The sequence below is a fragment of the Hydra vulgaris genome, chromosome 04 (genome assembly GCF_038396675.1).
Source record: "Hydra vulgaris chromosome 04, alternate assembly HydraT2T_AEP".
In the NCBI taxonomy this organism is placed as follows: Eukaryota; Metazoa; Cnidaria; class Hydrozoa; order Anthoathecata; family Hydridae; genus Hydra; species Hydra vulgaris.
In genome coordinates this window covers 43,804,180-43,821,590 of record NC_088923.1, presented here as the reverse complement: position 1 = coordinate 43,821,590, position 17,411 = coordinate 43,804,180, and the positions used below count along the sequence as shown (strand labels likewise).

Here is a 17,411-nt window from a genome sequence, read left to right as displayed (position 1 = left end):
AGGATGGTGATATGTATGATGGTTTTGGAGGTGAAGAAGAAGAGTCCCTTCCTGTTCACAATTGTTATGAACAGACTGACGGACGAAGTTAGACAGGAGTCTCCTTGGACTATGATGTTTGCTGATGACATTGTGATCTGTTGTGAGAGTAGCGAGCAAGTGGAGGTAAACTTAGAAAGATGGAGGTATGCTTTGGAAAGCAGGGGAATGAAAGTGAGCAGAAGTAAAACAGAGTACATGTGTGTGAATGAGAGGGCAGACGGTGGACAGGTCCAGTTACAAGGAGTTGATTTGGTGAAGGTCGACGAGTTTACCTACTTAGGGTCGAGGGTACAGAGCAATGGAGGAAGTGAAAGAGAGGTAAAGAAGAGAGTGCAAGCAGGGTGGTGTGGATGGCACAAAGTGTCGGGTGTGATCTGTGATAGAAGGGTGTCGGCTAGAATGAAGGGTAAGATCTATAGGACAATAGTGAGACCTGCTATATTGTATGGACTGGAGATAGTGGCACTGACAAAGAGACAAGTTAGGGAGATGGAGGTGTCTGAGATGAAGATGTTAAGATTCTCATTTGGAGTGACGAAGAAGGATCAGATCAGAAATGAGTTTATTAGAGGATCAGCACATGTAGCATGTTTTGGAGATAAAGTTAGAGAATTGAGATTGAGATGGTTTGGACATGTACAGAGGAGACAGAAGAGCTTTATTGGCAGGAAGGTTTTGGCGATGGACCTTCCAGGTTAGAGGAGAAGAGGTAGACCTAAGAGGAGGTTTATAGATGCAGTGGTTGGGGATATGAGAGTGGCTGGTGTGTCAGTGGAGGACACTCACGACAGGGCTAGATGGTGGAGTTTGATCCGCTGTGGCGATCCTTTAACGGGAAATGCCAAAAGAAAAAGAAGAAGTCAGATTTTGTTAGTAACGTGTTAATTTAATAAGCCAACATAGTTTGCCTATTGTTTATATAATATAAGTGTGTGTAAGTCAAATAGTATTATATGATAATTTCTTAAGGTATAAGAAAAGTTTTGTACTTTTTATATTACCCAAAACAACATTTTTATCTACAAAGCTTAAGTTAAGAGTAAACTCAGCTGTGTTGTATTTAAATGAGGTTTTTGCTGATGTTCTGAGAGTAATGAGTCACTTCAAGCTTGAGACTGTTTTAAAACCACAATGTTCGTATATTTTAAAGATCAAAAACGCATTACCAATATGAGCAAAAAAGACAATTTAGAAAGAAAATTGCAATTAAAAGCCATTAATAAGAATTGAACTTACAAACGTTACTCATTTGGAAGTTTTTCATCTTTTTTTAATTATAAAATGTTTATTGCTGTTTTTTAGCATATGCTTTTTTGCGCAATTTGTAATTTTTGAAGATTCATAGCTTATAAACTACTCGAGGTTTTTCCTTCAAATTTTTAGGGATTGTTTTAAATACAATGGTAAATGGCCTGAAGCAAAGCTGACTTCAAAAACAAAGTACTTCATGAACTATTATATATTTTTTGTTTTATTTCATCAGCTGACCCTCCAATTTTTGGTGTTATTCCAAAAAAAATCAAAAACTACAACTTTTATTACGAGTTTTGACATTAATTTTGGTTCAAGTGTGTGTTTTGTTCAATTTGATTTCATTTTAAGCATATAAAACGTTTTACTGCATATGAAGCTCTAGTTTGTAGTGGTTTTTAAGTTATCATTTTTCAAAAATAGGTTCAAAATGACTTATTTTACAACCTTTTTAAGATATTTTTGCAATTTTCGGAAAAAGTTGTTGAAAAAATAAAAAATTTTCCCCCTCTTTTTACTCATAATATACTTTAATACTTTATTTAATTAAAAATCATGAAATTTCAGAAAGTTTTTACTTTTAGTTTTCAAACACAAGAGGAAAAAAATATGCCCTCTACCTAATTAAGATTATTGAGGTTATTCTTGTTAAATGAAACTAATTCTAATGACATGACCAAGATCCAAGATCTCAAATCTTTATTTTGACGGTTTTTAGTTTTCTCGAAATTTAAAAATATGACAAAAGTTACATCAAGAAATGCGTAATGAATTTAACTTTGGATTATGCGGCTTTAATATTCAAATTTAATAATCAAATATTTAAAATGTTTCCCCACCAAATCCTGTTTGTCTCATAATTCTAGTTTACAAATACACCATGATATTAGGTTATGCAAGTCTTATTTTATACTTTTATGTCTATGTTGTGCAATCTTGTCTTAAAAAATAGTGGTAACATGTTTGTTTATTTGTGTGTTAAATTATTTAGAATGTAATGTAACTTGATTTTATTTCCGCAAACATTCTAAATAGCATTAAAAAAAAAAAAAGTTATACATTTTTTGAATATAACGAAGAGACGTGGCAGAAAGCTAAGGAAATGTTGTGATATCACAAAAACTATTTGCATTCATTATTAATAAAACCTATTTTTTCCCCATTAACAGAAAAAAGTCTTGAGAAACTCATTGATGAATTTAATTTCAACCAATCAATTTTAATTTAGTTTTGTTTTTAACAAGCTAAATTATTTAGTGGTGAAAAGTGATAAAAAAAAATTAGCTTAGTATATGAAACATGAACAAATGAGTTTTATATGAAACTTTAGATTAAATTTTGAGCTAAAATATTATTAGATATAAATATAAATATAAAGTTTGAGTTAGCGAGTTTTTAAGATACAGTAAATGGTTTATAAAATTATTGTTTGAAATAAATGGAAGAAAAAATACACTTTATATTATGTATACACATTTCACAAAATTGTAGCTCTTTCCTTTTCCACTCATTTAAAAGGTGCAAGTTCCTTTTATAAATACACATTAAATATAAAGAATAAATCGATAGGTATCATACAATTAACTAAATTTTCTAATTTATATAATTAACTTAAGTTTCTCATATTTCGTTATTTAATATCAAATATAAAGCACTAAGGTTTCTCCTTTTCCTTATCGCCGGTTTTCAACAAGTTTATTCATCATGCCACTGCATTCTGGTTAAATACTTTTATAAACTCTTTGAACAATATCATTTTTAAGTTAGTTTACTTATTTAGATTATTCAAAGTACAGAATTTACAATACTTTTGTATGTTTCTTATATTTTGTTCCCACACTTGTTTAAAATATTTTAAGATGCAACTGATTTGAAACTATTGTTTTCCTAATTTAGGAATCATACTCGTGTATAAAAAAAAATGGAAACACCTGAAACCCGAAAAATCTGAAACTCAAAACATATGGATTTTGCAACATCAAAAATCATATCAATAAGTAAGTTTTTTTTTTTTTTTTTTTTTTTTTGTTCTTTATTACAATATTTAACACAATATTTACAAACATATCAATAAGAAAAAATACATGCAAATAAATCGTTAAAAAAAAAGAAAAATAAAGAATAAAGATAAAGAACGCGGATACTCAAAAAAGACCATACAGGTCTTGTCACCGAGAACCGCTGTTGAAGAACTTTGGACTTAGTAAATTTAAATAAAATAAATAAATACAAATTTTAAACTTTTCCGTTCGTGATACAAATTATTTACAAATATTACGAATTAAAATCAAAATTAAAGTAAACAAGTAAATAATAAATGACTACTGTACAAATAATGTCAGTGCAACTTTTAACAAAATTCAAATAATGGTGTTTAAATGTATATAAAAACTATTTTGTTTTACAACTTGCGATTTCGGATCTATTATTTTCTTTATGTGGTATACCTGTTATCTTTATTACCACCGTTGCAAATAAGTGGCTGCTGGGAAATTTCCTGTGTGATGCAATTGGATTTTTGAACACACTTTTATTAACGACATCAATTTGAACTCTTGTTATGATTAGCATTAACCGATATTTAAATGTTGCAAAACCAAACGAAGTAAAAAACCTTTACACAAATAAAAGAACAACTTTAATCATAATTGGTGTGTGGATATTTTCAGCGTTAATTTCCATTCCACCTCTGATTGGTTGGAGTGAGTTTAAGTCAGGTTCTAACTTTTGTACAATTAATGGAATAAAGTCAAAGTCTTATTCGTTTTTTCTAATTCTACTTGTTTACCTAGTGCCATTGGGTTTTTTAGGAGGTTTATATTTGCGAATATTTTTTCTGTTAAATAAGCATAAAAAAATACAAATAAGGAGCAACCTCAACCCTATTTTTAGTTCTGAGCATCTAGAAAAGCAACTAACATTTGAAAATGTTGTTTTTTCATCAATACCTAATCCGATGCAAACAGTACATAGCTCAAACAATAAAAGTGCAAAGATGTATTTATTGCCTGAAGCCTCTCCGCCCATAAAAAATAAAAAAACTTTAAACAGAAAAAATTGTTTAATTTTACAAAATAGAAATGCAAAAGAGAATCAACAAAAACATGCAATCAAAAAGCATTTTAAACAAGTTCGAATTACAAAAATGCTTATGGTTCTTGTACTGAGCATCTTTATATGCTGGACGCTCCTCATTTTAGCATCATTGTTATATTCTTTTACTATAAACTTGAAAGGTTTTCAAATGATGACTTTTGAAATGTGTTGCACTTTAAACTGCGTACTCAACCCGTTTATTTACAATGAATAGCAGCTTCAGAAAATGTTTTTTTCGAATGTTTATATTATATATGTACATTAGACTGCTTCATTTTGAGGTCATGAAAAATTTTAATCTACCATTATTTGCTGGGCAAACCCGTATTTTAATAGCACAATTTCTTTTTTAAATTTAAAGGTTGCTGCTTTAGAGTGCCACAAAAGTCATAATTTAGACTTTTGAACCTGTTTAGTCCATTTTTGGCACGTTTATACAACTTCTAAAACTCAAAAAAATTACTTTTTTTTCCCACAAATTTCTTAGTTAGAAGAACCAAAAAAAATGCATGGTAACTTTATTTATTGAAAATATTGTATCCAAACCTGTCTAAAAAATTGCAAATTTATGCAATTTTTTCCGAATTTGCGCATTACGGTAACTTTTCAGATATTCTTTAAGTTTTTTGAAACAAGCACCACATATATTTTGCATAAAACGTCAAGCAAACTCATACAACAAATTTCTTATTGAGTTGTTATTTACAAAATTTTTTTGTTTTATTGATTTATTGTTTTTTTTGGTGCTATTTCCTTCATACTTGCTTTCGTATTTTTCATAAATAAAAGCAAAACCTGTCACTTCTCTTTATTTCTAGCAACATCAATGTTGAATTTTATAAGCTTAACTGTTTTTTTAATTCAACTTTTTATTTTAGATTCCTAAATAGTCCAGGAAGTCCTAATGGTCTTATTACAAAGCATTTCGAAAGAGAATTTAACAGGAAAGTTACATTTCTTTCCTTGCTAATGTAGTAAAATTTGCCTAAAGCTGGTTTTAAAGCAAAATCTCATGCTGCTGACGCAAGCGCTCTACTACTGCACGACACCTGCAGTCAGAGCAATGGTTTACAGCATCAAGACGAAAAACAATTGCAGCATTTCGAGGCAGATGAGATGGGTTTACCTATTGACAGCCATTTTTACTTTTTTATTTTTTCACCCATAGTTTGTGATCAATTTCAACTCTTTTTTCACATTTTTCATCAGCTTGGGCTAGAACAATCAGGTAAGGGTCCAGAAACTATGTGTGTCGTTTGAAAGATTTAAAGACTGATTCTGCTAAAATCTAATTTTACTTGTTATACCTATTCGTTTGCTAAAGTTAGCTCTCATATCCTAGATGAGATAAAAAATTGTTAAGTTCTTTATTTAGAAAAAAATGTATTATAACTGATTTATTAACTATCAAAATCATTTTTTTTATACTGGAACCTTTGTAGACTATATATTTATGCATTTCATATAACTTAAGTTAATAATTATCTGAAATGGAGCTATTTGCTGATTGCTAGAAAACAAGAAAAGTTCTTCTTGAGAAAAAATTGCGACATATTGCATACTCCTATACTCATAAAGACAACATTGATATTGCTAGAAATGAAGAGAAAAGACAGATTGCTAAGGGTCCAGAAACTATGTGTGTCGTTTGAAAGATTTAAAGACTGATTCTGCTAAAATCTAATTTTACTTGTTATACCTATTCGTTTGCTAAAGTTAGCTCTCATATCCTAGATGAGATAAAAAATTGTTAAGTTCTTTATTTAGAAAAAAATGTATTATAACTGATTTATTAACTATCAAAATCATTTTTTTTATACTGGAACCTTTGTAGACTATATATTTATGCATTTCATATAACTTAAGTTAATAATTATCTGAAATGGAGCAATTTGCTGATTGCTAGAAAACAAGAAAAGTTCTTCTTGAGAAAAAATTGCGACATATTGCATACTCCTATACTCATAAAGACAACATTGATATTGCTAGAAATGAAGAGAAAAGACAGATTTGCTTTTATTCTTAAACAACTACAAAAGCAATCATGGAGGAAAAAGCAAGAGCATCAAGATAAACAAAAAAGAATACATTAAAACATTTTTAAAAAAATAATAACTCATTTAGAACTTTGTTGCATGTATCTATAAGAAGTTTCTTTTTGAACTTTGTTGCATGTATCTATCAGATATTTCTTTTTGAAAGAAGTATAGCACATGCTATACTTCTTTCAAAAAGAAATATCTGAAAATATACAGTAATGCGCAACAAATAAAAAAATCGCATATATTTGTAATTTAGTTGACATATTTACTTAAAATATTTCCCATCAATAACAAACTAACACGCGTTTTTATTTTATTCTTAAAAAAAAAAAAAAAACTCTGGAAAGAAAAAAAATTAATTTTTCCGAGTTTTAAAACTTGTTCAAACGTGACAAAAATGGGCTTAAAAATGGATTTAAAAGTCTAAAATACGACTTTTGAGGTAAATGCTTTATTTACATGCCTATAATTTATATTTGTGTGCATTATCAAATACAATATTTACATGCTTCTAGTTTATATTATATATGTATTATGTATTATGTAACACATATGTGCAAAATCACCTGAAAAGGTGATTTTGCACATATGTGTGTTAATAATACATAATACATATATAATATAAACTAGAAGCATGTAAATATTAGTTATAAAGTGTAGGCTATTAGCCCATGCGTTTAAAAAAATATGCAAGTTCGTTGGGCCACCGGGCTTCCATAATGTTTTTGTCGTTGAAAATACAAAATGAATATAATAAAATTACATAGTTGGGAGGAAACTTGCTGAAGACTGAATGCTGAAGTCTTTTCAGGAAGAACATTTAAAATATAAAATAAACTAACCATAGCCTGCAACAGAAAAAAAAAAGGAAAAAAATATTAGATTTTATAAATAAATTTAAGTAATTTTTACATTAAATTGTAAAAATAAAAAAAATTGTTATGATATTTGCGGTAAATGCTTTTACCTTGTGGACGATTTTAATTTAAATGCGTTCCCGACAAGAAAATTTAATGTGGTCTATATATAGCAATTGGATCTTAACAATATAATTACCACTCTCTTTTATAGGGTGGCGTTGGTGCGGCTTATATGTGGCTATAATGTTTATACCATTAAAACCACACTAATACTTTTATCGTTGACAACCACGATAAAAAAGAACGAAAGCCAAAAAATACTTTTGCAGGAAAATATAATAATGTCAGTATCGATGCTTACGATATATATATATATATATATATATATATATATATATATATATATATATATATATATATATATAAATATATATATATATATATATATATATATATATATATAAATATATATATTTTTATATATATATATGTATATAAATATCTACATATATAAATATATATACATATATATATATATATATATATATATATATATATATATATATATATATATATATATATATATATATATATATATATATATAAATAAAAAAGTAAGATTAAAAAAAAAAAACTTTTTTACGGTATATAAAGTTTCATGCAGTTTGCGGCACTCATCAGCCATATATTTAAATCAAGAAAAAACCCTTCAAAAATACAATTTAAAAACCGTTACAAAATTAAAAAAAACAATGGAATGAGTTCTGACGTCAAATAATAATAATAGTAATAATAATGACAATAATAATAATAAAAATAATGATAATATGGAAAAACAACTTTTTTTAATCGTCAGTGTCATATTGGGAAAGAAGGAATCTGTTTCTATGTCTACACTTAGAAACAATCTCACTTCTTTTATTCAATAAATTAGTATTTTTATAATATAGAATTTCATATTTTTCGGTGAGACATAATTTGCAAGATTTGGATGTTGGATTATATGCTTTACATCGCCTGAGAATTTTCCACTTAACTATAGGGACTACATTAGCTTCTTTTAACTTACATATTTTGAGAGTTTAGTATCATTTTTGTATTTAGAGATGTTAAATGATTTAACGTGATTAGCGTATCTTAATTTAAAAGGGGTCTCACTTATCCCAATGTAGGATTTTTCATTAGAAGATGAATCAAGATTATCTGTTGTAACAGTTGCTTGATATACAATGTTGCTTGTTAAACTTTTATTAAACAACGGACAGAGACTTTTATTTTATACATCCAAATCTTGCAAATTATGTCTCACCGAAAAATATGAAATTCTATATTATAAAAATACTAATTTATTGAATAAAAGAAGTGAGATTGTTTCTAAGTGTAGACATAGAAACAGATTCCTTCTTTCCCAATATGACACTGACGATTAAAAAAGTTGTTTTTTCATATTGTCATTATTTGTATTATTATTATTGCCATTATTCTTACTATTATTATTATTTGACGTCAGAACTCATTCCATTGTTTTTTTTAATTTTGAAACGGTTTTTAAATTGTATTTTTGAAGGGTTTTTTCTTGATTTAAATATATGGCTGATGAGTGCCGCAAACGGCATGAAACTTTAAGTACCGTAAAAAAGTTGTTTTTTTTCATCTTACTTATATATATATATATATATATATATATATATATATATATATATATATATATATATATATATATATATATATATATATATATATATATATATATATATACATATATATATATATATATATTAAGTAGCGTAAAAAAGTTGTTTTTTTTCATCTTACTTTTATATATATATATATATATATATATATATATATATATATATATATATATATATATACATATATATATATATATATATATATATATATATATATATACATATATATATATATATATATATATATATATATTAAGTAGCGTAAAAAAGTTGTTTTTTTTCATCTTACTTTTATATATATATGTATATATATATATATATATATATATATATATATATATATATATATATATATATATATATATACATATATATATATATATATATATATATATATATATATATTAAGTAGCGTAAAAAAGTTGTTTTTTTTCATCTTACTTTTATATATATATGTATATATATATATATATATATATATATATATATATATATATATATATATATATATATATATATATATATATATATATATATATATATATATATATATATATATACTGACCGGCAAAAATTTTCGCTCACTCTGTTTTTTTTAAGAAAATGTATAAAATAACAAGTTAACTAATTACAATTAGCCAAATATCATTAAAAATAATTACAAACTAATCAACGTGTTTAAACCTATTATAAAAATAATCAAGTTTTTGCAATATAACACAAACAAAAGTTTTGGCATACGTTTAATTAAATTATCCAATAAACTGGAAAAATATTTATCCACACTCGTTGCAAAATTGACCACAAACGAGTTGTTAATGTAGGACACTCTTTTCTTATCTCGCAATCCAGTTGTTCCCAAAGTAACTCCATTGGGTTGAAAAGAGGGGATTTTGGGGGCCATGCCATAATTTGGAGTTCTCCCCAATCTTCTTTTTATTTGCAAATAGTTTGTACAGTATTTAGCTGTGTGTTTTGGGTCATTATCGTGTTGCATGGTAAACCCGTGGCCAATTAGACGTTTTCCACAAGGCACCGCATGTCTTCATAATATCTTATGATATACGTTCTTATCAAGAATTCCATTTATTTTCACAAGATTACCAATCTGATTAAAAGCAAAACAGCCCCACACCATTACTGAACCTCCATCATGTTTGACAGTAGGCTGTATACACTGTGAATGAAATTTTTAAGTAGCTATTTGTTGCACATAAATCCGTTGCTTTGTTTCAAAAACAAGAAATTTGGATTCATCCGCCCACATTACATTTGGCCAGTCTATATCTGTCCAATTTGAATGTGCTAAAGCCCATTGAAGCCTCTTTTTCCGATTTATTGGTTTTAGAAGAGGTTTTCCAACAGCTACTCTACCATTTACGCCAACAGTTTCAAGCTACGTTTTACAGTTCTTTCTGAAATAGTTTTATTATAAGCACCATTGAAGTTAGATGTTATTTCTTGGGCTGTTAACCGTCTATTTCGTTTACATGAGAGTATAACTGACTTGTCTTCATCCTTTCATGTTTTGCAGGGACGGCCAGTTCTTTTTCTATTTTTATTTGTACCAGTATATTTAAAGCGACGAATAGTATCACTGTTGATTGCGGTATTTTCAACAGTTTTTAATTACATCCAGTAAAACGACCATCTTTGTCAGAGCAACAAGTAAAGAATGCGTTTCTAATGATACAATTTTAGTCTAAAAATTATCAAAACGCGCTTTTATAAACTAGAAACTAAAAAATAAAATAAAATTCCATTCAGCTATATAAAATATTTACAAAATTAATTTATTTATCCAATATATATTATATTAACTTCAACGAAATAATGCTTTGATAACAAAAGAACAATTAAATTTTATTTACAAATATTTTACTAAGTATAGAGTAAAAGCGGGTCAAACTGATCATCGAACAATAAAAATCAAGAAACTTTATTATTTCTTAAAATTTTTAAACTATCTTTTTTAAATAAGAAAATACCAACAAGCACATTATTTATTAACTTTTTTTTTTTTAATTGTATTTGAAAATATGAAAACTGGAAGAAAAAAAAGATCGCTTTTCGCAGAAAGTCTGTTAAATCCGAGCAATATAAGAGACATTTAATAAATTTAACATTTTATATATCTAAATGTATATATTTTATATACTTTTTATATAGCATACAGAAATAATAAAAGATATAAGGTTTACATTTTTTACTACAAAAAAAATCTGAACCCATTACAAAATTTTTTGGCAAACATGTTTTGTTGCAGAGCCAAGTATTGCAATTTGGATTTTCGCATGATATCATGTCCGAATGTAATTCTTTTTTACACTTTCTGCATTTAATAACTTTCTTCTTTTGGCTGAAGGTGTTGTAATCGGTTCTATTTTTGAGTTACTTCTTTTTCTGCAGGGTTTGGCAATGGCATTATGAGTTTGCAGATGGTTTTACGCTTTTTAGCTTTTTTTCAGCAAGTTTGAGTTGCTTAACTTCTTCTCTTCTTTTGAGATGATCTGCAACACCGTGTTCTGTAATACGTTGGCCAGCAATTTTTAGAATATTAGGTTGCCTCGATTTTTTTACATGAGACTGATTTTTTTCTTGAAAAAAACTTCTTAGCTTATTTTCCATTTCGATTTTCATTCTCTCATGTAGTGCTCTGTACTTGTCGAACCTCAAAGCTGCTGTTGCTGGTTCAGAAGATAATGCTAAAGACTTTATTGTTTGCAATGGCGTCGGAGATAGCTAATGTTGATTGATTTTGTTTTTGTTAAGTGGAAATAACCCAGTATATTTAAAACAAGCAATAGCGTGCAAACGTGTAAAACACTTACCGCTCTCATACACCAATTTGAGCAACGTAGGAAAATTTTCTTTATCTAAGTTTTGTCATTTTGAGTCTCACTTGCTTAACATGGCAATTGACACCTCTATCCAGTGGCTAAAGAATGTGAAATTAGTGGGCTGGTAGACAAATCAAAATTATATTGTTTTCCCGACATAGCAATACAGCTGCTAAACTGACGTAAGACGTATGTCCATCAAGATATAAAATATGAGTACCACTAATAGCTTGACATTCTGGTTTATACACTTCCTTCAACCATTCAATAAATGTGTCATGCTTCATCCAACCAGATTAAAAAATTGAATATTTGGTGCCAGTCGGACCACCTAAAGCCCACTCAGCTTTAAAGTTTCGTTTTGCTTTGTATACCACGAATGGTGGTGTAAAGTATCCATCAGCATTACAGCAATTGTTCACTGTATAATGGTTTTTTCATTGTTACCAGTGAGTTTCAAAAAACACTTTGCACCTTTTCTACATACTACAGTTGCTTTGCCTTGATCACCACAGAAACCCGTTTCATCGCAATTCCAAATGTGACAACCAAAAGTTATCCTAGATAATTGATATTGTTTAGTGACAACTTTAAAATAATTATCAATTATTTCTTGCGTACAAGAGGCGGCTCTGGCAGATGCTAAAGTGTGAGTTTTTCTTGTGGAAACATCTTTAGACCATCGGTTTATAAATGCATAAAACCAGTCTTTGCCAGGCCTGCCGTTTTTAAATAGGCCTGATTGATTTGTACGAAGAAGGTAATAACCGCATACGAAGTCCATGACATTATTTCGTGTTAAACCATAACCCCAATAACATAGAAACTTAAACGCATGCACCATAATTGACTCTGTTTGCTGTGAGAGCATAGTTGTTGATCCTGATCCCTTGAAGTTAGCATTATTGTTGATCTTGCGACCTATCAGAGTTAAGAATGGAATGGCTTATTTGAATGCAGCTCTTCTGAATGAAGTATTTTTTTCTTTTATATCATTTAACGCAGCTTCTATATCTTCTTTATTGTATGACTTTTTACTTGTTATCATCTTGAAAGTGAATAATTAATAAATATCATTGAGTCATTTTTGTAAAATAGCTTTATATAGGAAGAACCCGGAACTAACACATGAGAAAATCCAATAATTTAATTCACCTAGGTACCTAATTTAAATTTTCACATACTACTTAATAAAAGAATTTAAAGCAAATATGTGAATGATCGGTTTTACCAGAAAAAATTTAATATTAATTTTTCTTACTTTTTTGTCTAATTTTTAACTATAAAACGAAAAAAAATTATGTAATCGGTATTAAAATTAAATTTTCTACAAAATATAGGTAAAGTTATTTTTAAACGAATTATGGTTCCCGGATAATTACGATAGCAAATAAAAGAAAAAAGCAAATTTTTACCGTTACTCGCACCTGCTGTTGGTAGGCACCTGCTGTTGCTAGCTACCTGCTTTTGCTAGCCACCTGCGGCTGCTAGCCAGTTAATCTAAATACGGAAAACTAAACTCTTTAAAATAGTTAAGTTACATTCAAACCATATTATAAAATTTAAACTATATTATAAAAAGCATTTAAACTATATTATAAATCTAAAGTAATTAGACAATACTAAAAACACAAAACTATAAAAGTACATATATTCATATATATAATTACTAATAAATATAGTTATATAATTTATTAGTAACTATTTAAGTAATAAATGCTATATAATAACTTATTTTTCCAAATTTGTTATAAATTTTCAATAAAAGAGAAAGAAAGTTTTACTTAAAAGTTACAACAACATTTTGTTAATATTTTATTATTATTTGATTAAAGTGAGGCCATTTCATCATATTGACATTGTAACAACACAACATCTTACTTTTCTATGTTACTCGCCTTCTTAAATAAACTTTCATCAGTATGACCAATTGGAATACGTTCTATCAGATGCTCTATCTTTTTTCTTGTATAAGTTACAGGTTTTACTAAATCTCATCAAATACAAATAGTTCTAAGCAATAAAAAGAAAGATAAACTTATATATGTATTTGAACAGATTTCTCACCTCTAAGTAGGTTTTCAATGGAGGTCAATCTGTATTCAATTGACTGTGTGATTGGTGTGAGGGTGTGAGTAGAATTTTTGTTGTGAGTAATGTGAGGGTGTATCAAAAACTCTGAGATGACTACGACAAAAACACAAAAGATAATTAAAAATATATAGTTTGCTAGTTTATAACATTTATACAAATATTTAGTTTAACTGTTTTTAATTATAGTTATATAATAATAACTATTTAATAACTTACAAATAAAGCTTACTAAAGGTAAATTTATTTCTTCGGGATCATTTTGTAATGACATAAAGCTTTCAATAGATTTTCCTTGGTGTTGTATCTCTCTCAAAACATTCTAGTCATTTTTCAAATTTTTATATCTAATATTGATATTAACATATTTTAACTTAAATTGTTTTTATCAAGCAGCAATAAGCGCAAAAATGCCTCTTGAGTTCCACCTGGCACTGTGCAGTGATGGCAGCTTGTGCCATTTGATACAAGGCCATTTTCCCTCATTTTTGTAAAACTTGTATGCTTCACAAAGCTGAAAAAGAAATTTAAAGTCATTTCTCTAGCCAAGGTTCTCATACTCTGCTACCACTGCTGTGCTCTTGTATTTTTTAAATCATCATAATGCTTGTGTCAGAGATGATCATCTGAATACTGTTCCATGCATTGTAATCCTCAAGTAGGTCCTGTAGCGCTTTATATATGTTTATATGATCCACTGTCGCAAACCAAAATGCCAAGTTTTAATGTTCTTTTGTCATTTTTCAAGCACACAACTTGGTACTCAGTCTTGTCAATTTTCTTACCATCAAAATGCAAAGAAAATTTCTCTTCAGAGATCAGTTTCATGAGGCAGTTCTTAACTTGTTCTGCATCTCTGATTGTTCGACGCCAGACTCCAGACTGTGCTGGTGTTGGGACACAAACTCCATCCTCAGCCAGACTTTGAAGCACCCGTGATGTTTTTCTGGTTGACAAAGAGTAACTAGACACTAGTTTGGCAGCAGACTTAGTTGACTGGCGTGTTGCACGCTTTCTGGGAGATTCTCCTGGAACTGCCACCGAATCACCACTGCTGCTTCATTCCTTAGAATCCTCACTATCGCAGTTTAGTGGTACGGAGATAACCGCTTGGTTTGTTAAGGGTTCTGATGTGCTTTTGGCCCTTTTTGATGGATGGATTGTTGACATAGGAGCCACTTCCACAGTTGTATATCCCACCCTGCCATCTGATTCAATTTGTTCTTGGTTCAGTTGTTTGTCCTCACTGCAAAGAAAATTTTCATCTGGTTTTGTTATATCGAACAGATGAGCAAGACTTTCTTCAAATACTGCATTTGATTGCTTTCTGTGTTTCTCAAATGATGTGATAAGTTAGTCAACATTAACAGACACTTGTTGTATGGAAAGAACAGGAAAATTAAACTTCTGCCAAAGATTCATCAATTCCTCTAATATTTTCGTTAGTCGATCATGTCGTCCTTTCAATTCATGAAAGAGTCCCAAGAATAATCCAACGATATCTCTGTTTATTTTATACAATTTGTCGCTCATATCCTGTTTTATCTGTGGTATATTAGGACGGCGCTTCGTGATTGATTTCATGTTTTGTGTCCACATTTCATCAGCTGCTTCCACTGCTTACTTTGACTTTTTACTTTTAAAGGACATATTTTCAAAAAGAAGCACTAAATAGCAGATCTTGCAAATTAATACTGCAAATAAAAAAAATTGTTTGAATGATATGAACAACAATACAATATACAATATTATATATTTACAGTTTTTAAAATCAAAGTCAAGCATAAGGAAGTAAGAACTGGGAACAAAATCAAGTAAAAAATCAAAAAAGTTAAAAGTGGTGAGGTGCTAGGTGCAGGAGGTTTTTGTGATCCAATGAAATAAACCTCAAAACAGTGATCTATTGGTAAAAGATCATTAAATGCAACATCAGGAAAATTAAAATTTTAAAATAAGTTTCTTTGTCATATACCTACTAGGCATTTTGCCATAAACTTTGGTAACAAATAAAAAAGGTGATGATTGATTAGATGTTATTTTATTACGACATAAGTCACCTTCATATTCGGAAGCAAGATTGCTTGTTTCTTCGCATTGTTTTAACTTTTCTAATGCCTTTTCCTCACACTCTCTAAAACAAAGAACTGTTAAAAGTAACTGAATAGATTAATACAAATAAGTTCTCATTAAACCTAACCAAAACTAAGTCGTTGTTTTTTTTCATTGCCTTTATCAAAGAGACAAAATTCCTCTAAAGCTTCAAAATGTTAGCATTGCGAATTAATTTATAAAAAGAGAACATTCAATGAAGATTCTAGGTGTTCTTCTTGACGAAAATGTAACATGGATAATTAACATAAAATTAATCAACAATAACATTTCTAAATGACATAAGGGCGTGGGGAGGAATTTTTAAAGTTCTCTCTACGTCCCTACGTTTAGAGTGCGTACTCCAAATTTAAGTTTGCTTATGCTATGTCAAATTAATATATTTTTTCAAAAAAATTCCGGCGATTGGAGCCTGAGAATAAATCAGCCAAAAAATTTGCTCTCCTTACCCCCCACATGAAGGCAATGAGTTATTAAAATACTTCGTTTTTAATTAAATTCAACTTTTATTCACTGGTTTAAATCTTATATTCTTTAACATTCAAAAACTATGATCGCATAAACTTTACACCCCCTCCCCCGCATTTTGGAGAGGGTGGAAACTTTACACGATCATAACTTTTTAATGTTAAAAGATTATCAAATGAATTTTAAAATCTGTCTTTAAAATTTAATTAAATATAATTAAGTAAAAAAAAAATTAATAACACATTGCCCTCATGTTAGGGGTGGAGAAGCAAACTTTTTAAAAACTTTTCATGTAAAAAAAATTAAAAATAACTAAATGTTATTGAATTATACCAAATTTTTGTGTAAACACGTTCTAAATTTATAAAACGAAATATTTTATTGATATTAATTTTCCTCTTACCTTTGCACATGTGGGCGGAAAAGGCATCATCTTAAATATGTCATGCTATGCAAATGCTATGGCGCTTCAAACTCAATAGATACGGTTTAAAATGTAATTGAGCAACCGTCGGCTGCGTTCAGCGTGATTGCATCAGAAATAAAAGATCTGTGGTTCAATGCCACACTGTATAAAATTCACGTTAAATTCTTAAATGTCCCATCAAATTTTTTAAATTTCACGCCACTAAATCTTTACGCCACTAAATCTTTACGCCACTAAATCTTTATCTTTGCCACTAAATCTTTATCTTCACACACTTAAATCCACGCCACTTTATCTTTATCTTTATCTATTTTTATCTTTATCTTTATTTTTATCTTTATCTTTATCTTTATCTATTTATCACTTCATCTTTATCTATTACCACGCCACTTTATCTTCACACACTTAAATCCACGCCACGCCACTAAATCTTTATTTTCACACACTTAAATCTTTACAAAGAAATGCTTTAAGTCGCGCAACTTATTACA

General features: G+C 28.7%; 1 protein-coding gene across 1 annotated transcript; it reads left to right on the top strand.

Annotated features, from left to right (window-relative positions):
* Nucleotides 1–66: 66 nt before the first annotated feature.
* LOC136079426 (uncharacterized) lies at nucleotides 67–1,216 on the top strand. The gene is made up of 2 exons (XM_065795163.1): nucleotides 67–668; nucleotides 1,012–1,216. Exons 1-2 carry the CDS (start codon nucleotides 67–69, stop codon nucleotides 1,214–1,216), a joined length of 807 nt encoding a protein of 268 aa, XP_065651235.1.
* The last annotated feature ends 16,195 nt before the right edge of the window (nucleotides 1,217–17,411 follow it).